This window comes from Bos grunniens, chromosome X (genome assembly GCF_055505025.1).
Source record: "Bos grunniens cultivar Pamir isolate PY7600 chromosome X, Bosgru_T2T1.0, whole genome shotgun sequence".
NCBI classification, from domain to species: Eukaryota; Metazoa; Chordata; class Mammalia; order Artiodactyla; family Bovidae; genus Bos; species Bos grunniens.
Genome location: NC_141194.1, coordinates 45,974,013 through 45,993,401, shown reverse-complemented (window position 1 = coordinate 45,993,401; position 19,389 = coordinate 45,974,013). Strand labels below are relative to the sequence as shown.

At 41.1% G+C, this 19,389-nt stretch overlaps 1 protein-coding gene across 20 annotated transcripts in view; it reads left to right on the top strand.

Moving 5' to 3' along the window:
- ARHGEF9 (Cdc42 guanine nucleotide exchange factor 9) overlaps nt 1–19,389 on the top strand; it is a 555,038-nt gene that overhangs the window by 226,725 nt on the left and 308,924 nt on the right. For 10 of the 20 annotated variants that reach the window (XR_015159919.1, XR_015159917.1, XM_086390074.1 and 7 more), the window contains 2 exons: nt 10,703–10,859; nt 16,977–17,071. The exons of 3 other annotated variants lie outside the window; for them this stretch is intronic. Coding sequence is in view for 14 of the 17 variants with exons in the window: in XM_086390074.1 (XP_086246200.1) it covers nt 10,703–10,859; nt 16,977–17,071 (252 nt within the window). In the remaining 3 variants the exon portion in view is untranslated. The remainder of the gene's footprint in view (nt 1–10,702; nt 10,860–16,976; nt 17,072–19,389) is intronic. 7 more of the 20 variants (XR_015159918.1, XM_086390069.1, XM_086390079.1 and 4 more) reach the window with 2 other exon arrangements.

The window sequence follows — 19,389 nt, the reverse complement described above, 5'->3', positions numbered from 1 at the left end:
ATCATGAGAAACGCTGGACTGGAAGAAACAGAAGCTGGAATCAAGATTGCCGGGAGAAATATCAATAACCTCAGATATGCACATGACACCACCCTTATGGCACAAAATGAAGAGGAACTAAAAAGCCTCTTGATGAAAGTGAAAGAGGAGAGTGAAAATGCTGGCTTAAAGCTCAACATTCAGAAAACGAAGATCATGGCATCCGGTCCCATCACTTCATGGGAAATAGATGGGGAAACAGTGGAAACAGTGTCAGACTCCAAAATCACTGCAGATGGTGATTGTAGCCATGAAACTAAAAGATGCTTACTCCTTGGAAGGAAAGTTATGACCAACCTAGACAGAATATTAAAAAACAGACATTACTTTGCCAACAAAGGTCTGTCTAGTCAAGGCTATGGTTTTTCCAGTGGTCATGTATGGATGTGAGAATTGGATTGTGAAGAAAGCTGAGTGCCGAAGAATTGATGCTTTTGAACTGTGGTGTTGGAGAAGACTCTTGAGAGTCCCTTGGACTGCAAGATCCAACCAGTCCATTCTGAAGGAGATCAGCCCTGGGATTTCTCTGGAAGGAATGATGCTAAAGCTGAAACTCCTGTACTTTGGCCACCTCATGCGAAGAGTTGACTCATTGGAAAAGACTCTGATGCTGGGAGGGATTGGGGGCAGGAGGAGAATGGGACAACAGAGGATGAGATGGCTGGATGGCATCACTGACTCGATCGATGTGAGTCTGGGTGAACTCTGGGAGTTGGTGATGGACACAGAGGCCTGGGTGCTGCGATTCATGGGGTCGCAAAGAGTCCGACACGACTGAGCGACTGAACTGAACTGAAGCATGAGCTAGGAGGCAAGGAAATATTAATCCCTGGAGTCTTCATAGAGAGCATGTCGCTGCTGATACCTTGATTTCAAACTTCCAGCCACCAGAGCTGTGAGAAGAAATTCTGATTGTTTAAGACACTCAGTTTGTGGTGATTTGTCATGGCAGCCCTATAAAATGTATGCTCCTCCAGCTAGAGTTCTGGCCCCAGGTACAGCCTGGAAAGAGATCTAATTAGGCTAATTAATATGGAGGTCTGTTTTCATCCTCACAGAGAATGATGAACCCCTTCTGCAAAATGATATTGAAATTAGTGGACTGTCAGTAATTGTGACCAGAGAAGTGAAGATGTTCAGATCATATAAAGAGGATTTAGGGGCAAGTATCTCCAAAATCTTACTGTAGAATTTGACTTCATGCTCTGTAGGTATCTCCCCCTCCCTTTATCCAAAATCAAAAGAATTAAGTGATGTAGTCCCTTCCATTTCTGGGGCTCAGTGTTTTTTTTTTTTTTTTTTTTTCCATCTGTTTAATGAGAGAGTTTGATTGTATGACCATAAGAGGCTTTCCAGCTCTAACAATTTATGGATCTAGGAGGCAGAGTTAGGATTAAGGAGAATTATAAAAAGCAAGCTTGTGACCATGTCTAAGGATTCATACAGATTTAGTACAGTAACTTGTACCTTCTACTGCTTTATTTTCAGAACTACCCAGTGGCTTTTGTTGTGCCTAAGAATGAACTGACTTTGATAACTTGTCTCAGCCCTTGGAAACTGGGTTACCAATTTGGCACAGAACCTTACCTGTATTGACCTAAAACAAATAGACTGCCAGATATTTCTCCAGCAAAGATGGGTTTCTTGGAACGCCACAAAGAAATACAATTCATGGTGTGCAACTTTGGCAGGCCATGTGCATGTCCTTGCACAGAAAAGGAAGGAGAACACTTTTATACAGGAGAAAAGAAATTTGGGAAGGCTATGGTAAACAAAGAGTCCATGGCTTTTCATTGGCTGAGTCCTTGCCAGGAAAGAATATGAGTCTTTCCTCTTCTTTTTTAGTTTTGCTATTTTTTCCAAACCAAACTTGGCCCACTTACCTGATGGGCAGCAAAGCCAATCTACTGGCACTAGGTTGTGGGGAAGGAAAGTGCTACATCAATTTTCTCTCCCTTGGTTCTTATTTTGTCATAGCAAAGAATTGAAATGACAGACCAGGATAGCTTTGGGAGGCAAGGTTTATTGAAAAAGCAGTACACTCTCAAGACATGAGAGCAGGCCAAACCCTGAAGGAGTGGTCCCGTTCAATTCTGGCTTTCATTTTTATATCCTTTGTTCCCTCCCCTGGGTGGTTCAGTTCAGTTCAGTCGCTCAGTCATGTCCGACTCTTTGCGACCCCATGAATCGCAGCACTCCAGGCCTCCCTGTCCATCACCAACTCTTGGAGTTCACTCAGACTCATGTCCATCAAGTCATTGATGCCATCCAGCCATCTCATCCTCTGTCATCCCCTTCTCCTCCTGCCCCCAATCCCTCCCAGCATCAGAGTCTTTTCCAATGAGTCAACTCTTCGCATGAGGTGGCCAATGTACTGGAGTTTCAGCTTTAGCGTCATTCCTTCCAAAGAAATCCCAGGGCTGATCTCCAGAATGGGCTGGTTAAATCTCCTTGCAGTCCAAGGGACTCTCAAGAGTCTTCTCCAACACCACAGTTCAAAAGCATCAATTCTTCAGTGCTAAGCCTTCTTCACAGTCCAACTCTCACATCCATACATGACCACAGGAAAAACCATAGCCTTGACTAGACGGACCTTTGTTGGCAAAGTAATGTCTCTGCTTTTGAATATGCTATCCAGGTTGGTCATAACTTTCCTTCCAAGGAGTAAGCGTCTTTTAATTTCATGGCTGCAGTCACCATCTGCAGTGATTTTGGAGTCTGACACTGTTTCCACTGTTTCCCCATCTATTTCCCATGAAGTGATGGGACTGGATGCCATGATCTTCGTTTTCTGAATGTTGAGCTTTAAGCCCACTTTTTCACTCTCCACTTTCACTTTCATGAAGAGGCTTTTTAGTTCCTCTTCACTTTCTGCCGTAAGGGTGATGTCATGTATATCTGAGGTTATTGATATTTCTCCCAGCAATCTTGATTCCAGCTTGTGCTTCTTCCAGTCCAGTGTTTCTCATGATGTACTCTGCATATAAGTTAAATAAGCAGGGTGACAATATACAGCCTTGACTTACTCCTTTTCCTATTTGGAACCAGTCTGTTGTTCCATGTCCAGTTCTAACTGTTGCTTCCTGGCCTGCATACAGATTTCTCAAGAGGCAGGTCAGATGGTCTGGTACTCCCATCTCTTTCAGAATTTTCCACAGTTGATTGTGATCCACACAGTCAAAGGCTTTGGCATACTCAATAAAGCAGAAATATATGTTTTTCTGGAACTCTCTTGCTTTTTCCATGATCCAGCGGATGTTGGCGATTTGATCTCTGGTTCCTCTGCCTTTTCTAAAACCAGCTTGAACATCAGGAAGTTCATGGTTCATGTATTGCTGAAGCCTGGCTTGGAGAATTTTGAGCATTACTTTATTAGCATGTGAGATGAGTGCAATTGTGTGGTAGTTTGAGCATTCTTTGGCATTGCCTTTCTTTGGGATTGGAGTGAAAACTGACCTTTTCCAGTCCTGTGGCCACTGCTGAGTTTTCCAAATTTGCTGGCATATTGAGTGCGGCACTTTCACAGCATCATCTTTCAGGATTTGGAGTAGCTCAACTGGAATTCCATCACTGCCACTAGCTTTGTTCATAGTGATGCTTTCTAAGGCCCACTTGACTTCACATTCCAGGATCTCTGGCTCTAGGTGAGTGAACACACCATCGTGATTATCTGGGTCATGAAGATCTTTTTTTGTACAGTTCTTCTGTGTATTCTTTCCACCTCTTCTTAATATCTTCTGCTTCTGTTAGGTCAAACCATTTCTGTCCTTTATCAAGCTCATCTTTGCATGAAATGTTCCCTTGGTATCTCTAATTTTCTTGAAGAGATCTCTAGTCTTTCCCATTCTCTTGTTTTCCTCTATTTCTTTGAATTGATCACTGAGGAAGGCTTTCTTATCTCTTCTTGCTATTCTTTGGAACTTTGCATTCACATGCTTATATCTTTCCTTTTCTCCTCTGCGTTTCACTTCTCTTCTTTTCACAGCTATTTGTAAGGCCTCCCCAGGCAGCCATTTTGCTTTTTTGCATTTCTTTTCCATGGGGATGGTCTTGATCCCTGTCTCCTGTACAATGTCACAAACCTCCGTCCATAGTTCATCAGGCACTCTATCTATCAGATCTAGGCCCTTAAATCTATTTCTCACTTCCACTGTATAATCATAAGGGATTTGATTTAGGTCATACCTGAATGGTCTAGTGGTTTTCCCTACTTTCTTCAATTTAAATCTGAATTTGGTAATAAGGAGTTCATGATATGAGCCACAGTCAGCTCCTGGTCTTGTTTTTGTTGACTGTATGGAGCTTCTCCATCTTTGGCTGCAAATCATATAATCAATCTGATTTCAGTGTTGACCATCTGGTGATGTCCATGTGTAGAGTCTTCTCTTGTGTTGTTGGAAGAGGGTCTTTGCTATGACCAGTGCATTTTCTTGGCAAAACTCTCTTAGTCTTTGCCCTGCTTAATTCCGTATTCCAAGGCCAAATTTGCCTGTTACTCCAGGTGTTCTTGACTTCCTACTTTTGCATTCCAGTCCCCTATAAGAAAAGGACATCTTTTTTGTGTGTTAGTTCTAAAAGGTCTTGGAGGTCTTCATAGAACCGTTCAACTTCAGCTTCTTCAGCATTCCTGCTTGGGTCATAGACTTGGATTACTGTGATATTGAGTGGTTTGCCTTGGAAATGAACAGGGATAATTCTGTCATTTTTGAGATTGAACCCAAGTACTGCATTTCAGACTCTTTTGTTGACCATGATGGCTACTCCATTTCTTCTGAGGGATTCCTGTCTGCTTTAGTAGATATAATGGTCATCTGAGTTAAATTCACCCATTCCAGTCAATTTGAATTTGCTGATTCCTAGAATGTCAACATTCACTCTTGCCACCTCTTGTTTGACGACTTCCAATTTGCCTTGATTCATGGACCTGACATTCCAGGTTCCTATGCAATATTTCTCTTTACAGTATCGGACCTTGCTTCTATCACCAGTCACATCCACAGGTGGGTATAGTTTTTGCTTGGCTCCATCCCTTCCTTCTTTCTGGAGTTATTTCTCCACTGATCTCTAGTAGCATATTGGGCACCTACTGACCTAGAGTGTTCCTCTTTCAGTATCCTATCATTTTGCCTTTTCATACTGTTTATGGGGTTCTCAAGGCAAGAATCTTAAAGTGGTTTTCCATTCCCTTCTCCAGTGGACCACATTCTGTCAAAACCTGAGTGGTACCTGGGGCTTAAATGCTTGTGCCTTATGAAAATGAGGCATGAGCCTGAGACCAAACAGAGAAGCGGATGTGCCAGGCATATTTTCCCAGCAGAAGTCTTCAATGAGTTTCACAGTTCTCCTTTTTTGATTTTTATTTTGTTCACACTCTGTGTGTGTGTGATCTCCTAGTCATCACTTTGTCTGACTGCAATTTTGGAACCTTTTCTTCCTAATCTAACTGCCTAACACGCCCCCCTCAAGAGATGGGAGGCCCAGTTCTTTAGGAGTAGGGACACCAAGATCTCTCTGACTACTTCCTGCTGAACTGGGGTGGCAAGGGGTGTTGAGCCTCTCCCTTTTGCTATTCTTAGGCCTTGGGGTCCTCAGGGTCTGGATAACAGTGTCTATCTAAGGGCAAGTGGTAGATACCATCAGTATTTATCTGTAGTTCTGTGTATCCCCTCTGAAGCATTATGGCATTTTGTAATTCGGTTACCTGGGCAGAAACAAAATGGGTTAAACAATTAATAATGCATGGAGCAACCATGAGCAGAATTAGTATGGTGACAACAGTGATCAGCAGAGGCAGTAGCCAACACCAAATCCCTCCTCTCCAAGAAAAGATCCCAAAGAGGGACTGGAGCCAATCTGGAGGTGCCCCTGCTCAATCATTAAGATCTTAGGTGATTTATATGATCTTTTTTTTTTTTTTTTTTGAACTTTTTGAGAACTGAAAAGCTTTCTTCAATTTTGATTGAGGTGTTAACTCCAAAACAGCAGGTCTCATTCAGAATGGCACAGGTTTCTCCTTGTTCTGCATTCAAAAGATCTATAGCCTGCCTATTTTGGAGTACCACCCCTTCCAAGCTGTCAATAGACTTGTTGAACCTCTAGAGCTGATACTGTGGCTTCCCATCCCTGTTGCATCATTATTGAAATATTAAGCACTGCCCTTGTGAGGAGGGTGATCCCCACAAACCAAAGAGCCCTGTAGCTATAGAATATCCTATCTCCAGTCTTTCCAAGATGGGATTATCACTAATGTATGTGCCTCCTCAACTGGATGGTATATGGTAAGAGGGGAGGTCGCATAAGTGTTGATATGTGACTTCTTTTATTGCCTGTATTGTGCAGATCCTATACCATTTGGTCAGGAGAATAAAGTATAGAGATCTTTGACATAAGAAATGATATCCCATTCCTACAAGGGAAATTCCCACCTAATGGGGGCTGACCTAGGTTGTTAGATTTAGCCCTAGTTGGGTGAATCTGTTCCCTGTGCATCGGATGGAGGCCTGTGCTTGATGGTGATACCCCCATTTTATATACTGTGTCACTATTGAGGGTGATGTTTGGCATGAGGGATGTGTTCGCATTAGTTGACAAATGGTGTTTCAGAAGGTGAGTGAAATAATATTATGAGGGTGTGCATGGACTGGTTAGTGTAGCATGGCCTTATTTCTCATGTATTTCCACAATCTTGGTCAGGGTTTCAGAGATTTGTTCCCCATATATTCCCCAGATCCTCCCCCAATCTCAACTCAGATAGATGTATATAATTGTATGTGGGCATCTGCGAACCAGGCTCCATTATTATTGTTAGGGAAGTTATTGGTTATTGTAGGTCTAATAGCCATACACTGTGCCACTTGTTTTCCAATTTTGGGGAAGAAGGTTCCATTTCCAGCCCCAAGGATTGGTGGCTAGAATTTCACATCATGTAATTCTTTCTGAAGTGTGTCCTGGGAAGCTTTTAGCTTTAGCATATTTGAGTCTAGCAACCCAGAGTTGAGAGGAGTTCAGTAGCTCCATAGTCCAGTTACAATGGGAGGATGAGTTAAGTGCCCCAGTGAAGAGATCACTAGGAATCTTTATGAGTGGTTTTCCATCTCACCAAGGGTAACTCACAAAGCATTTGGGCATGATGCCAGACATTATTTCAACTTCCCTGATCTTTAAGATATTTTTTCCTTCTGAGTTAACTCATTTAGGTTTTGCAGAATTGAGAGTGGAACTTAGCCAATTTCCACTGACTTGTGTTAGGTTGGCAAAGGGTACAGTAATGGCCAATAGAGAGCACTCAAGCAAGTTACCATTGGCACAATTTTGTTTTTTATGGCCAGATCAGGGCACACCCAACAGTTAGACTTGTTCCGGCATTTGGTGACCTTGGTGATGGCCAGTCTTAAAGGATGTATCTATGAATAGCCTAAGCCAGACAGACAAGAAAGAGGTGCCACATCATGGTGTGTAGGGCATGAGGCTTAGACAAGAAAGAGGTGCCATATCATGGTGTGTAGGGCATGAGGCTTATGGGATCTGAGTATAGCAAATATGGAAAGAGTTTCCCTGGGAAAAGCAAATCAAGAGGGTAATTGTAATAAAGTATAAGCAGAGCAGTAGGCTTAACCTGAGAAATTCAGTTTCCTGAATATTCATCTGAATAGCACTAATCTGTAGTCTTGAATAGATATCAGAGGTCTCCCAAGGGTTCGCAGGTGTACTGAGCATCCTCTTTTTCCTTCCACAGCTTGACTCGAGAGTGGTGAATCTAGGAGTTATGTCCTGGTACCTTGACTGTAGGAGTAAAAAAGTAGGGTATGGGACCTTCCATGTAGGCTGAAATTGAGACCCTGGAGATTCATCTTTCTGAACTTTGATTAGCACCTGGGTCCCAAGAGCATACAAAGGTGACTATTTGAGCTCCATTGAGTCTTGATTATTTGCCCATAAGCACATCTCTCACTGAAATTGCCCACTAGTCATAGCATAGGAACAAAGAGCTTGGGATTCTGGGTCTAGAAGGAGGTCATTTACATAGACAAAGTGTCTTCCATATAATGTCTCACAGAGGCTGAGACTGACTTGTTCTCTAGGTGCAATGCAAGTGCTAAGGAGAACTAAAGGTAGGCCTTTCTCTACCCCAAAGAGGTCTCTTGGATTCTTTCTTATTGCTATTTTAAAAAATTGGTTGGCTCTCTCTACTTTTCCTGAGGACTGAGGTCTCCAGGGACAGTGTAGATAATAGTTTATACATAGAGCTTATTTTTTTGTTTGTTTTTATTTATTTTTAAAAAATTTATTTAATTGGAGGCTAATTACTTTACAAAATTGTAGTGGTTTTTGCCATACATTGACATGAATCAGCCATGGGTGTACATGTGTTCCCCATCTTGAACCCCCCTCCCACCTCCCTTCCCATCCCATCCCTCAGGTCATCCCAGTGTGCCAGCCCTGGGGACCCTGTCTCAATGCATCAAACCTGGACTGGCGATCTATTTCACATACGATAATATACACGTTTCAATGCTATTCTCTCAAATCATCCCACACTTGCCTTCTCCCACAGAGTCCAAAAGTCTGTTCTTTACATCTGTGTCTCATTTGCTGTCTTGCATGTAGGGTCATTGTTACCATCTTTCTAAATTCCATATATATGCATTAATATACTGTTGCAGTACCCGGGCTTCTCATTGCAGTGGCTTCTCCTGCTGCAGAACACGGGCTCTAGGGTGCCTGGGCTTCAGTAGTTGTGGCACATGGGCTCAGTAGTTGTGGTTCCTAGGCTCTAGAGCATAGGCTCAATAGTTATAGTTCACAGGCTTAGTTGCTCCATGGCATGTGGGATCTTCCCAGACCAGCGATTGGTAACTCGGATGGTAAATAATCTGCCTGCAATGCAGGAGATCCTTGGCTGGGATCCCAGGGATTTGATCCCTGGGTGGAGAAGATCCCCTAGAGAAGGGAATGGCAACCCACTCCAATATTCTTGCCTGGAGAATCTCCTGGATAGAGGAGCCTGGTGGGCTATAGTCCATAGGGTTGCAAAGAGTTAGATATGACTGAGCGACTAACAGTTTCACTTCACTTGATAGGAGAGGACTCTTCTTCTTGTTGGGCTCTGCTATCATTACAGGTCCTAAGAGCTCCCCGTTTTGATCTCTGGAATTTATTTATTTTAATTTTTTCTTTTAACTTTTAATTTTGTATTAGAGTATAGTCAATGTTGCAATAATTTCTGGTGAATAGCAAAGAGACTCAGCCATACATATACATGTAGCCATTCTCCCCCAAACTCCCCTCCCATACAGGATGTCTAATGAGGTGGATGAACCTAGAGCCTATTATACAAAGTGAAGTAAGTCAGAAAGAGAAAGACAAATACTGTATATTAATGCATATATGGACTTTATTTAATTGAAGTTTTTATTAGGTTTTTACACTTGTTCCATCCAAATTGTTAACTTCTCTCCACATCCAGTCCTCTTAGGGATGAATAGTACAGGTGGAAGAAACCTGTAATATGTTCATGTGACTTAGGAATATTGAGGAGGAACTTTAAGAATGTCAGCTCAAGGAACTATTTATCTTTTCTGGTCTGTAGTCAGATAGACCTAGAAAATCCCATGAACGGAGGAGCCTGGTAGGCTGCAGTCCATGGGGTCGCTAGAGTCGGACACGACTGAGCGACTTCACTTTCACTTTTCACTTTCATGAGTTGGAGAAGGAAATGCCAACCCACTCCAGTGTTCTTGCCTGGAAAATCCCAGGGACGGGAAGCCTGGTGGGCTGCCGTCTATGGGTTGCACAGAGTCGGACACGACTGAAGCGACTTAGCAGCAGCAGCAGCAGCAGTTAGATAGACCTACAATTCAGTAGTTGTGAGACCGTGGGCAACTCATTTATTTTTTCTGACCCTTGGTTTCCTTATTGTAAAATGGGCTACTAGCTACCTTATGGAGTAGTTATGAAGACTGAATGAGACAATATGCATAAACATAGTAGGGTATCTAATACATAATACTGTGCTATACAGTTATTTCACAGATGTTACTTACTTCCCTCTTTTTCCACTTGGAGGTCAGGATTTTGGAAAAGAAAGAAGGATTGGGATTTAAAACAGATGGTTATGTTGATATCAAAGGAGAGGACTTGGTCTTAGCTAAAATATGCTTCTGGCAAGAGAAAGTTTCTCTCTTTCAATCATTGTCTCTCACTCTCTCATTCTCATTTTTGTGCTTTATATGCATTATCTCATTTTTGAATCTTAATTCTACAAGTTAGGTGTTATCACAATCCCTTTTATGTAGATGAAGAAACTGAGACTTAGATAAATTAACTTGCTCCAGGCCTCACATTGAGTAAAGGTTAAAGTTTATAGCAGGTGCAGAATCCTCACTTCCTCCATCTTAATACTAACCAAACACACACAAAATGCTTAAGAAAGAGTAAACATATAGATGCTATTTTCTTTAAATAAGTTAATTTTCCTTTTCAACACTCCTTGATGTCTTTTAAGCTCTTTGTAGTTTGATCTTTGATCACATTTATTGATAATACATAGTGACCCTGCCTGAATTTGGAGGCTGGATCAGATGATATTTCAGATTGGAAGTTCTTCTGTTTAAGCAAAGTGTTGGCCCACACCCCAACCCCATGAGTAACTGATCCTGAACAGTTTTCTTTGCAGACTTTCTTTCCCCCAGCTGAACCATCACCAAGGACTGCACCACTCAAAATCCTTCTGGAAAAATGCCATTCTCTGTCTATCTCACAGAGCATCCCCATGGAGCTGGATCAAGTGGGTTGGAGGAGATCCAGGAAGCTTTGCACAGGTATGGCTTTTATGCCCTTTTTTTCTTGAGGTGGGATATGCTTGGCAGGCCTCATGCACAGACAGATTGTGTTGACATTATCCTACTTCTGTGACAACCCTTCCCCCACCCCCACCCCCCCGCCCCGCCCAGTTCCCTAGTTCCCAAGTCCCTCATTGGCACTTGAAAATTCACATTAGCAATGACAAGGTATAGATTTTTCCCTCTCCATGCTCTTCTTTTCTTATTTGGGGCCTTTAATATCAATACACTCAAATATCTTGCTAAAGCCTTCTTTTCCCCTCAAGGCCCTCTGTACCCAGTACCTTCCAGGTCTCATAAACTCTAGTTCCCCCTCTTCACCATTTTCATAGTACTCCTATATACACCTTCCTCCTGGCCTCAAATGGACCAGTCCCATTGTTCCCATCTCCCATGGTGTCATTCTAGCCCTGTCTCTTTTGCATCTTGCTTAAACTTACTCTCTGTGGGTCCCAGGTCATCCCGTGTTTTGCTGACCACTGACCATGGAAAGCCCCTCAAGGCTCAAGGCAACTTCATTTACCTCACTCAAAACACAGAGATTTCCCCCAAGCAAAACCAGTTACCTCCTAGAGCTTCAGGGTATATCCTTCCTAACTCAGGCCACTGACCCTGCCTGCTAGACTGTTGTCACTTGCAAGTAAAGCTCCATCTTTTGGTACAAATGGGAGAATCCATGCTCTCTTACCCATTGGCCTTAGACCACACCCTAACAGTCTCCTAGCAGACCCCACCACCAGTCATTTTACAGCAATATAATTTGCATGAATACTAAGGATACACAAGATTTCATAACATTCCTTTCCAAAGTTTTCTATAGTGTTACAAGCTCTGGGAACCTTGATCCTACTTCTCTGTGAGCCAAAGATTCCCTCAATCCCAAAGGATCTGTAGCTGCTCTGAACTGGCCACATCTTTTTTATCTTCACTTCATGTGTGGAGAACATGTGGGATGCTTTGACTTGGAGCTTATTTCCAACCCTGTGATTCCTTGCCAGAATTCTGTGAAGTTAGGAGCCAAAGAAATTGCAAGCTTGGGTCTTTTGTAGCATCATCTCCCTCAGAAATCCCCAGAAGCCAGCAAGGTGGTGAAAGGAAAGAGTGAAGAATTCTGAACGGAGATAATCCTTCACTGTCAAAATTAGGAGGGTCCTTATAGGTTTCTCAGTCCTCTTGATCTATGAATGGGGAAATAGGCTGATACAGGGAAAGGGACCTGTTCAAGGTCATAATCAGTTCATAACAGAGTTAAGACAGGACTTCAACCTCCTAACTTTCAACATGTCAGAATGTGATTTTACTACAGTTCTAGAACAAAGTCTTAAACATTGGAATTACAAGCTTTGATTACTTTCAAGCTCATCTGTACTGGAATAATAAGTCACCTCCTTCCCCTTAAAGAAGATGGCAAGTGGGACACAAATCAAGTCATCAAAGTGGCAGCAGATGCCTACCATAATTTCTAAGTCCTCTGCCTGAGAATAAGGCATGCTCTCATAATCCCCTGGGAGATTAGGCCAGGGGTATAAAGCAGGGGATATGGTCAGAGCTGTTTCCTTCCTCTCTCCCTCTTAGAAAATGAGCCCAACCCCTTAGCAATTCAGAAGCTTTTTAGCAGCTGCTCCACTCCACTGCCGATTGCATCAGAGTGCCCCACCCCCACCATGCTCCTGACTGCTAACAGCAAATAGCAATCACTCAGGGAGAGTCTGGCAAATTCAGGATTAATAGCTACCTTGAGGACTGTTATGGGCTTATTTATAAGCTATGGGTGGGAAAATGTACCCCTGAGTTTGGCACTTTCACCTTAGGGATATAAGTGGCTCCCATGTTTTCAAGGTCCCAAACAGACACTTGGGTTAAAAATATCCCTAGGAAGGAGGATGATATCAGGATCCCATTTGGGAAGTCTGTTTCAGCTCCTCTTACAACCCTGACTGTGATAGCAATGAGATCCAAGGATCCCATTCCCACTATGTTTAGTACCTGTTTTACTTCCATATTGCTCAAGGCCTGAAGGACTTCAGTTTTTTTTAGTGCTCAGTCTCTGTCCTTACATGTTTCTCTATAAACACTACCAGTTCCTTCCTCTTGGCTTCTAATCAGGAGTTTCCTAAGGCAGACTATTATAGTGGAAAGAATCAGCTTTGAAGTTGAACAGACCCAGGTTCAAATTACTATTCCACCACATTGTGCAAGTTGCATAACCTCTTTGCACCTCAGTTTCACCATCTGAGGAATGAGATGCTGGATAACATCTGACTTATGGGATCATTGTGAAGAATGAGTGAAACAGAATCTATGAACATTCCTGCCACAGTTTCTGGCTTGCAGGGTGCTCAGTGATGGCAGTTTTCTTCTTCCCACTGCTCTCTACCAGTTCTGAATACCCAAGGACTTACCCCACATACACACTAACAGACATTACTATGGGGCCCAATCTGAATTTGCTACTTCCTCTGATTGTTCATTCATTTTCTCATTCACTCAACACATATTTATTGAACAAAACTAGAAAGTCAATGGAGTTTGCTCTCCAATAGCCTGTTGTGCTGGAAGGAGCAAAAATTTTGAAATCAGACATACCTGGATTTGACTCTTGGCTCTGTCACTTATTAGCTATGTGATGTGGAATAAATCACTTTACTACTTTGAGACTTAGTTTTCTTATCTGTAATGTTAGGGTAATAATTTGAACTTCACAAGCTCAAAGCAGATAGCAAACATAAAAGTGCTTTATAAGCTCTGAGGTGCTATACAACTAGATGGGAATGATAGTAATAGTAATAACAATAAACAAGTTAAGAAATAAGAGTTATGTCTTATACCTATCCAGGGCCCTTACATAGTTGAATATATATATATATATATATATATATATAAAATATATAACACATATAATATAACACTCAGGTGTTAGAAGACCTGAGTTCTCTTACAGGTTTTCTCTTTTTAAAAAAAAAAAAAAATATATATATATATATAAAATCAATTATATTATGATAATATTGTGTGTGTATATATATATGGCAATATTGGAAGTCGAGATTTACTTTCTAAATGAAGTATTGAAAAAGTGGAAGTGTTAGTCGCTTAGACATGTTAGACTCTTTGTAACCCCATCAACTGTAGCCTGCTAGGTTCCTCTATCCATGAAATTCTCCAGGCAAGAACACTGGAGTGGGTTGCCATTCCTTTCTCCAAGGGATCTTCCTGACCCAGGGATTGAACCAGGGTCTCCTGTATTGGAGGTAGATTCTTTACCATCTGGGCCACCAGGGAAGCCCAAATGAAGTGTATGTGTGTGGCGGGGCGGGGGCGGGGGGATGCTTCCTACTTGAAAGGGCCAGAATTCCAGAGCAGACCCTATGCAAGCATTACCCTTATGCATATCACCCCACATATTTGCTGAGCTATGCTCAAACCTCTTGAAGCTTGACTGACTCAGAAGCCCTTTTGGCAATGACAATCAAATAATTTCCCACTGAGGATCTATCCCTCCCAGTAGGGATGACTTTAGGTTCATATTGATCTAGAGTGTTGGAAAGTATAGCAAGAAGAACCTAATGCCACTCAGTTAAATGGCTCTGGGGCAGTTGTAAGCAATGCTAAGCAAGACACTGGCTGCAGCAAGGTAACAACAAACTGATATATCTTTATCTATTATTTTAGTATATCTGTGGTGAAGGTATCCTTTAGCCATGCTTAATGACTGAGCCAGGTGTTAGAAGACCTGAGTTCTCTTACAGGTTTTCTTTTTTTTTTTAATTGAAGTGTAGTTGATTTAGAGTATTATGTTAGTTTCACGGGCATGTCATAGCAATTCAGTATTTTTGTAGATTATATTCCATTACAGGTTATGGGTTAGATAATAGGTATAACTACCTATACTACCTAGTATATCCTTGTTGCTTGTCTATTTTATATATAATAGTTTAAGTTATTAAAATTTTCATTTTTGAAGCCAATAATTGGGCAAATTCCAAAACAGTAGCAATATAGACTATTTCACAACATTTTAACATCTACTTAGCAGTCCATTTTTGCATTTTGTCTCCTCTAAGCAAATACACTAGATTAAAACAACAGTGCCCTTAACCCCAAGTTCAGTGCCTGAGTATTTCCAGTATTTATTTTGAGCACATAATAAAGCAGAGGCAATTACTTTTCTTGAAGATTTTATTTCCATTCAGAGCTTAGCAATTACTTTAGCTTCACATTATTCTTTTATAAATGATAACCAAATAGCCTATATAAGTGGTTAAAATCATAAAACTATTGTAAGCCAAGTCGATGGTATATATATAAAGTTAAAATGACAACTATACTGGTACATATTTGTTTTGAACCCTACTAAAATATACCAAAATAACAAGCTTTAGTAAAGAATGAGGTCCTTGGATAGACAGGGGGATAAAGAGTTATATCATCAAAAATTATTAGGGAAACTGTAGGCAAAAAAAATTATTCTACAGTTTTAACCAAGTAAAGGAGGAAAGAAGAGTACAACATCGGAGTGATAACAATTCAGGAAAACTCATTCACCATCCATCACAGACTTGCTCACCACATCAAGAGCACAGCACCAGGCTCTTCAGGCATTGCTACTCTCCTACTAAGTTTCTTTATGTGGAACATAAACCTACATTTATGGTAAGAACAAGATTTTATACTGCTCTTTAATCTCACAGCAAAAAAACAGGAAAAATTTGTTAGGGACAGACTGAACCTCAGACCATGTCTGTCAGACCGTGTATGTCTGTTAATCTCATACTCCTAATTTATCCCTCTCCCCTTAACTCTCTTCTTTGGCAATCACAAGCTTATTTTCTATATCTGTGAGTCTGTTTCTGTTTTGCATGTTGATTTACTTCTTTTTTTCTTTTTTAGATTTTACCTGTAAGTAGTAGCATATAGGGAGAAGGCAATGGCAACCCACTCTAGTACTCTTGCCTGGAAAATCCCATGGAAGGAGGAGCCTGATGGGCTGCAGTCCATGGGGTCACACTAGTTGGACACGACTGAGTGACTTCACTTTCACTTTTCACTTTCATGCACTGGAGAAGGAAATGGCAACCCACTCCAGTATTCTTGCCTGGAGAATCCCAGGGGCGGGGGAGCCTGGTGGGCTGCCATCTATGGGGTCGCACAGAGTCGGACACAACTGAAGCGACTTAGCAGCAGCAGCAGTAACATATAGTACATTCTTTCTTTGACTTATTAGACTAAGCATATTATCCTCTAGGCCCATCCACATTGCTGCAAATGGCAATATTTCATTATTTTTATGGCTTCAGGGTCTTTTGTGGTTCCACATACATTTTGGGAGGGCTTCCCTAATAGCTCAGTTGGTAAAGAATCTGCCTGCAATGCAGGAGATTCCAGTTCAATTCCTGGGTCTGGAAGATCTGCTGGAGAAGGGATAGGCTACCCATTCCAGTATTCTTGGGCTTCCCTTGTGGCTCAGCAGGTAAAGAATCCACCTGCAATGTGGGAGACCTGGGTTCAATCCTTGGTTGGGAAGATCCCCAGGAGAAGGGAAGGGCTACCACTCCAATATTCTGGCATGGAGAATTCCATGGACTGTATAGTCCATGGGGTCACAAAGAGTAGGACATGACTGAGCAACTTTCACTTCACATACATTTTGGGATGATTTGTTATAGTTCTGTGAAAAATGTCATGAGTACTTTGGTAGGGATTACTGTAAATCTGTAGATTGCTTTGGGGAGTATGGCCATTTAAACAGTATTACTTCTTCCAATTCCAGAGCACTGGATATCTTTCCATCCCTTCTTTCATCTCCAATTTCATTCATTAATATTTTATAGTTTTCAGAGTGTAGGTCTTTCAACTCCTTGGTTAAGTTTACTTCTGCATAGCTTTATGTGATTTTTAAATGGTACTTTAAAAAATTTTTCTCTTTCTGATATTTCTCCCCATTACTGGAATCACTTGAGCAGAACCTTACCTCCCATGCCTCATTCACCTCAGTTCTGGTGGTTCTGAGTGGTATACTAGGTTGACCAGCAGCCAGAACCTCTCTAAAAGAAGCTGCAGTCGGTATTCAATCTAAAGGGTATTCTTTTACCACAGATAACTTGGACCAGGGCTCCAAGACACTAGAAACCTGCAAGAACATTGGTGGATACTTCAAACCTCAGGGACCAGGAACTGAGCATATTAATGAGGTAAGATCTGTTTTCTTAGTTCCTTTGGAACTTACTGGGCATCTAAGACCATTTATTTTCTCTAAGCTTTCTTTTTATTAGACAAAATGCAAATATTAGAGCTTCCAGTATGTGGAATGGAGACAATTTTTTAAATTGTTTTAAAATGGGTTTATTTTATGACTACCAAAAAAAAAAAATTCGGAGCATTAACCTTTTCTCCCTGAGGTTAATTTTCCTATGAGATAAATTGAAGACTTTTTATGACTTCCACACACCCTGCTGCTGCCAATGTATTTGGCTGCCTTTCCTGTAGCAGACTGGATGGTGGACTGTGAGATTTTTAAGGCATATGTGATTTGATTTACTTTTATTATACCCTCTGGGTTCATGATCATCTTCAGTGCTAACTGGTGGCATGTTTATATGCATTTCCCTGGAGAAGATGTTTTATAAATGCAGATATAATACCTGATGCTTAGGAATTCAGAGGCTTCTCTACCTCCATGTCTTCATATCCATGTCTGTTGAGTACTTAGGTGAGTGTAGTAAGTGTAGGTTTTTCTTGTTATATCTCTGTGCATGTGCATGCTTGTTCATATATATCTATTAATATACATGCATCTTTGTCCACCTACATATCTGAATTAGAGTACTTCTCTTATGCATGTATGGTTTTCCTTGAGCATGACTACAATGTGTTTTTTTAACTGAAGTTTTTGTTTGTGTGTGACCCCCTTTGTGTCCTCCCTTTCTATATATCTATATCTCTCTATATCAACATATTTTTATCTGAGTTTATCTTTGGGTATTTTGACATTTGATACTTTTTTGTATGCATTTGTATCTATGGGCCTGTTAATTTGCATCTTTTTGGTTGAGGTGTGTGCAGATATCTGTTTTCTATTATGTCTCTATGTCTGCATGAGTCAGTCTATGTGGGAACAAGTATCTACAGCTCTGTGGTTAAACCCTGGTGAGAAATTACAGCTAAAATGCAATCCCCAGAGATATCTGGCCTAGTGACTTAGCTTTCACTAATCATTACCCTCAAACTTGAATATTCTTGCTCAGAAATAGACATCTAGTCACAGCACTTCAAGCCTGTTTCATGACAAAAACTCTTGGTCAGGGAGAGGTGTCATGAAGTTGAGAGTTTTGTTTTGTTTTGTTAGTTTGGCGGTTGCAAAGTATGGCCCAGAGGAAAAGTTCTATGGCACTTGGCTTGCCTTCTATTTGCTGCCTCTGCACACTTGCTTTCTTGCCAGCCTTCCCTCACTTGAGTTCCTTGGTCCAGATTCAAACTGATTCATTACTCCTAATACAAAGGGCATCAACAGACAAATCTGAACACCTGTTTTCATTTCAGCCAGATCTCCATGCTGGTCCTCTTTTTACTCAGAGAACAAATGATCAGCATACTTCTAATCAATAGTTTTTGTATGCTCAAAGGCAACAACTAGTCATGTGTGATAAGGCCCTTGCTTTGAGGAAGCCAGACTTTGTATGGCCTCAGGAAATGAAATCCAGGGAGGTGGTTCCAGCAGGATAAAGTGTCCAGACTCAATGATTAAAAGGAATGATGGAAGTCACCAAGAAAGCCTTGGGGAACTCTATGGCATTCACAATACTTGAAATACTTAAGCAATTGTTTTTGTAGTCCTGGTTCATCCTTGGTCTTTTTATGAGAGTAATAATAGTAATAAAAATGGCTTACATCAAATGGTCTGGATTCTCAGGAAGAAAGGAGCTTTCAAGGCTAGAAAGATAATACAGTTAGATGTAGTATAATTAACACAGACTTGATAATCAAGACACCCAAGTCCAATACTGGTTTTGCTAATGTTAGCTAATCTTAAGGTTGTTTAAGATCAACTTGAGACTTTTTCTCTGACTCTGTTAAATAGGGGCAATAATACGATGCCTTGCCCTCTCAGGATATGAGGTTCCAAAGAGATGATGGATATGGCTGCATTTTAAAAACTTTAACACATATTATTGTGATCAGAATCTCTACTCTGTAAAAAAAAATTCACCAGATCCAGAGACTGCCTATAACCTAGAGTCAGGAGAAACACATTGGATCCTGAAACTTAAAGCTCATCCTCCCCAACTCTTCTACACTACTTTCTCCTCATCAACTTATTAATAAGAGAGAATCTAGAGTATTTTGGTTCAGCTTTATGAATATATAATTTACTCAAATTAAAACTCACCAAGTTTAAGTATGAAATTTGAGGCAGTTTGAAAAATATGTATAGTCACATAACCACCAACACAATCATGATATAGAACATTTTATCACCCCCCAAAATTTCCCTCATGTACCTTTCTATTCC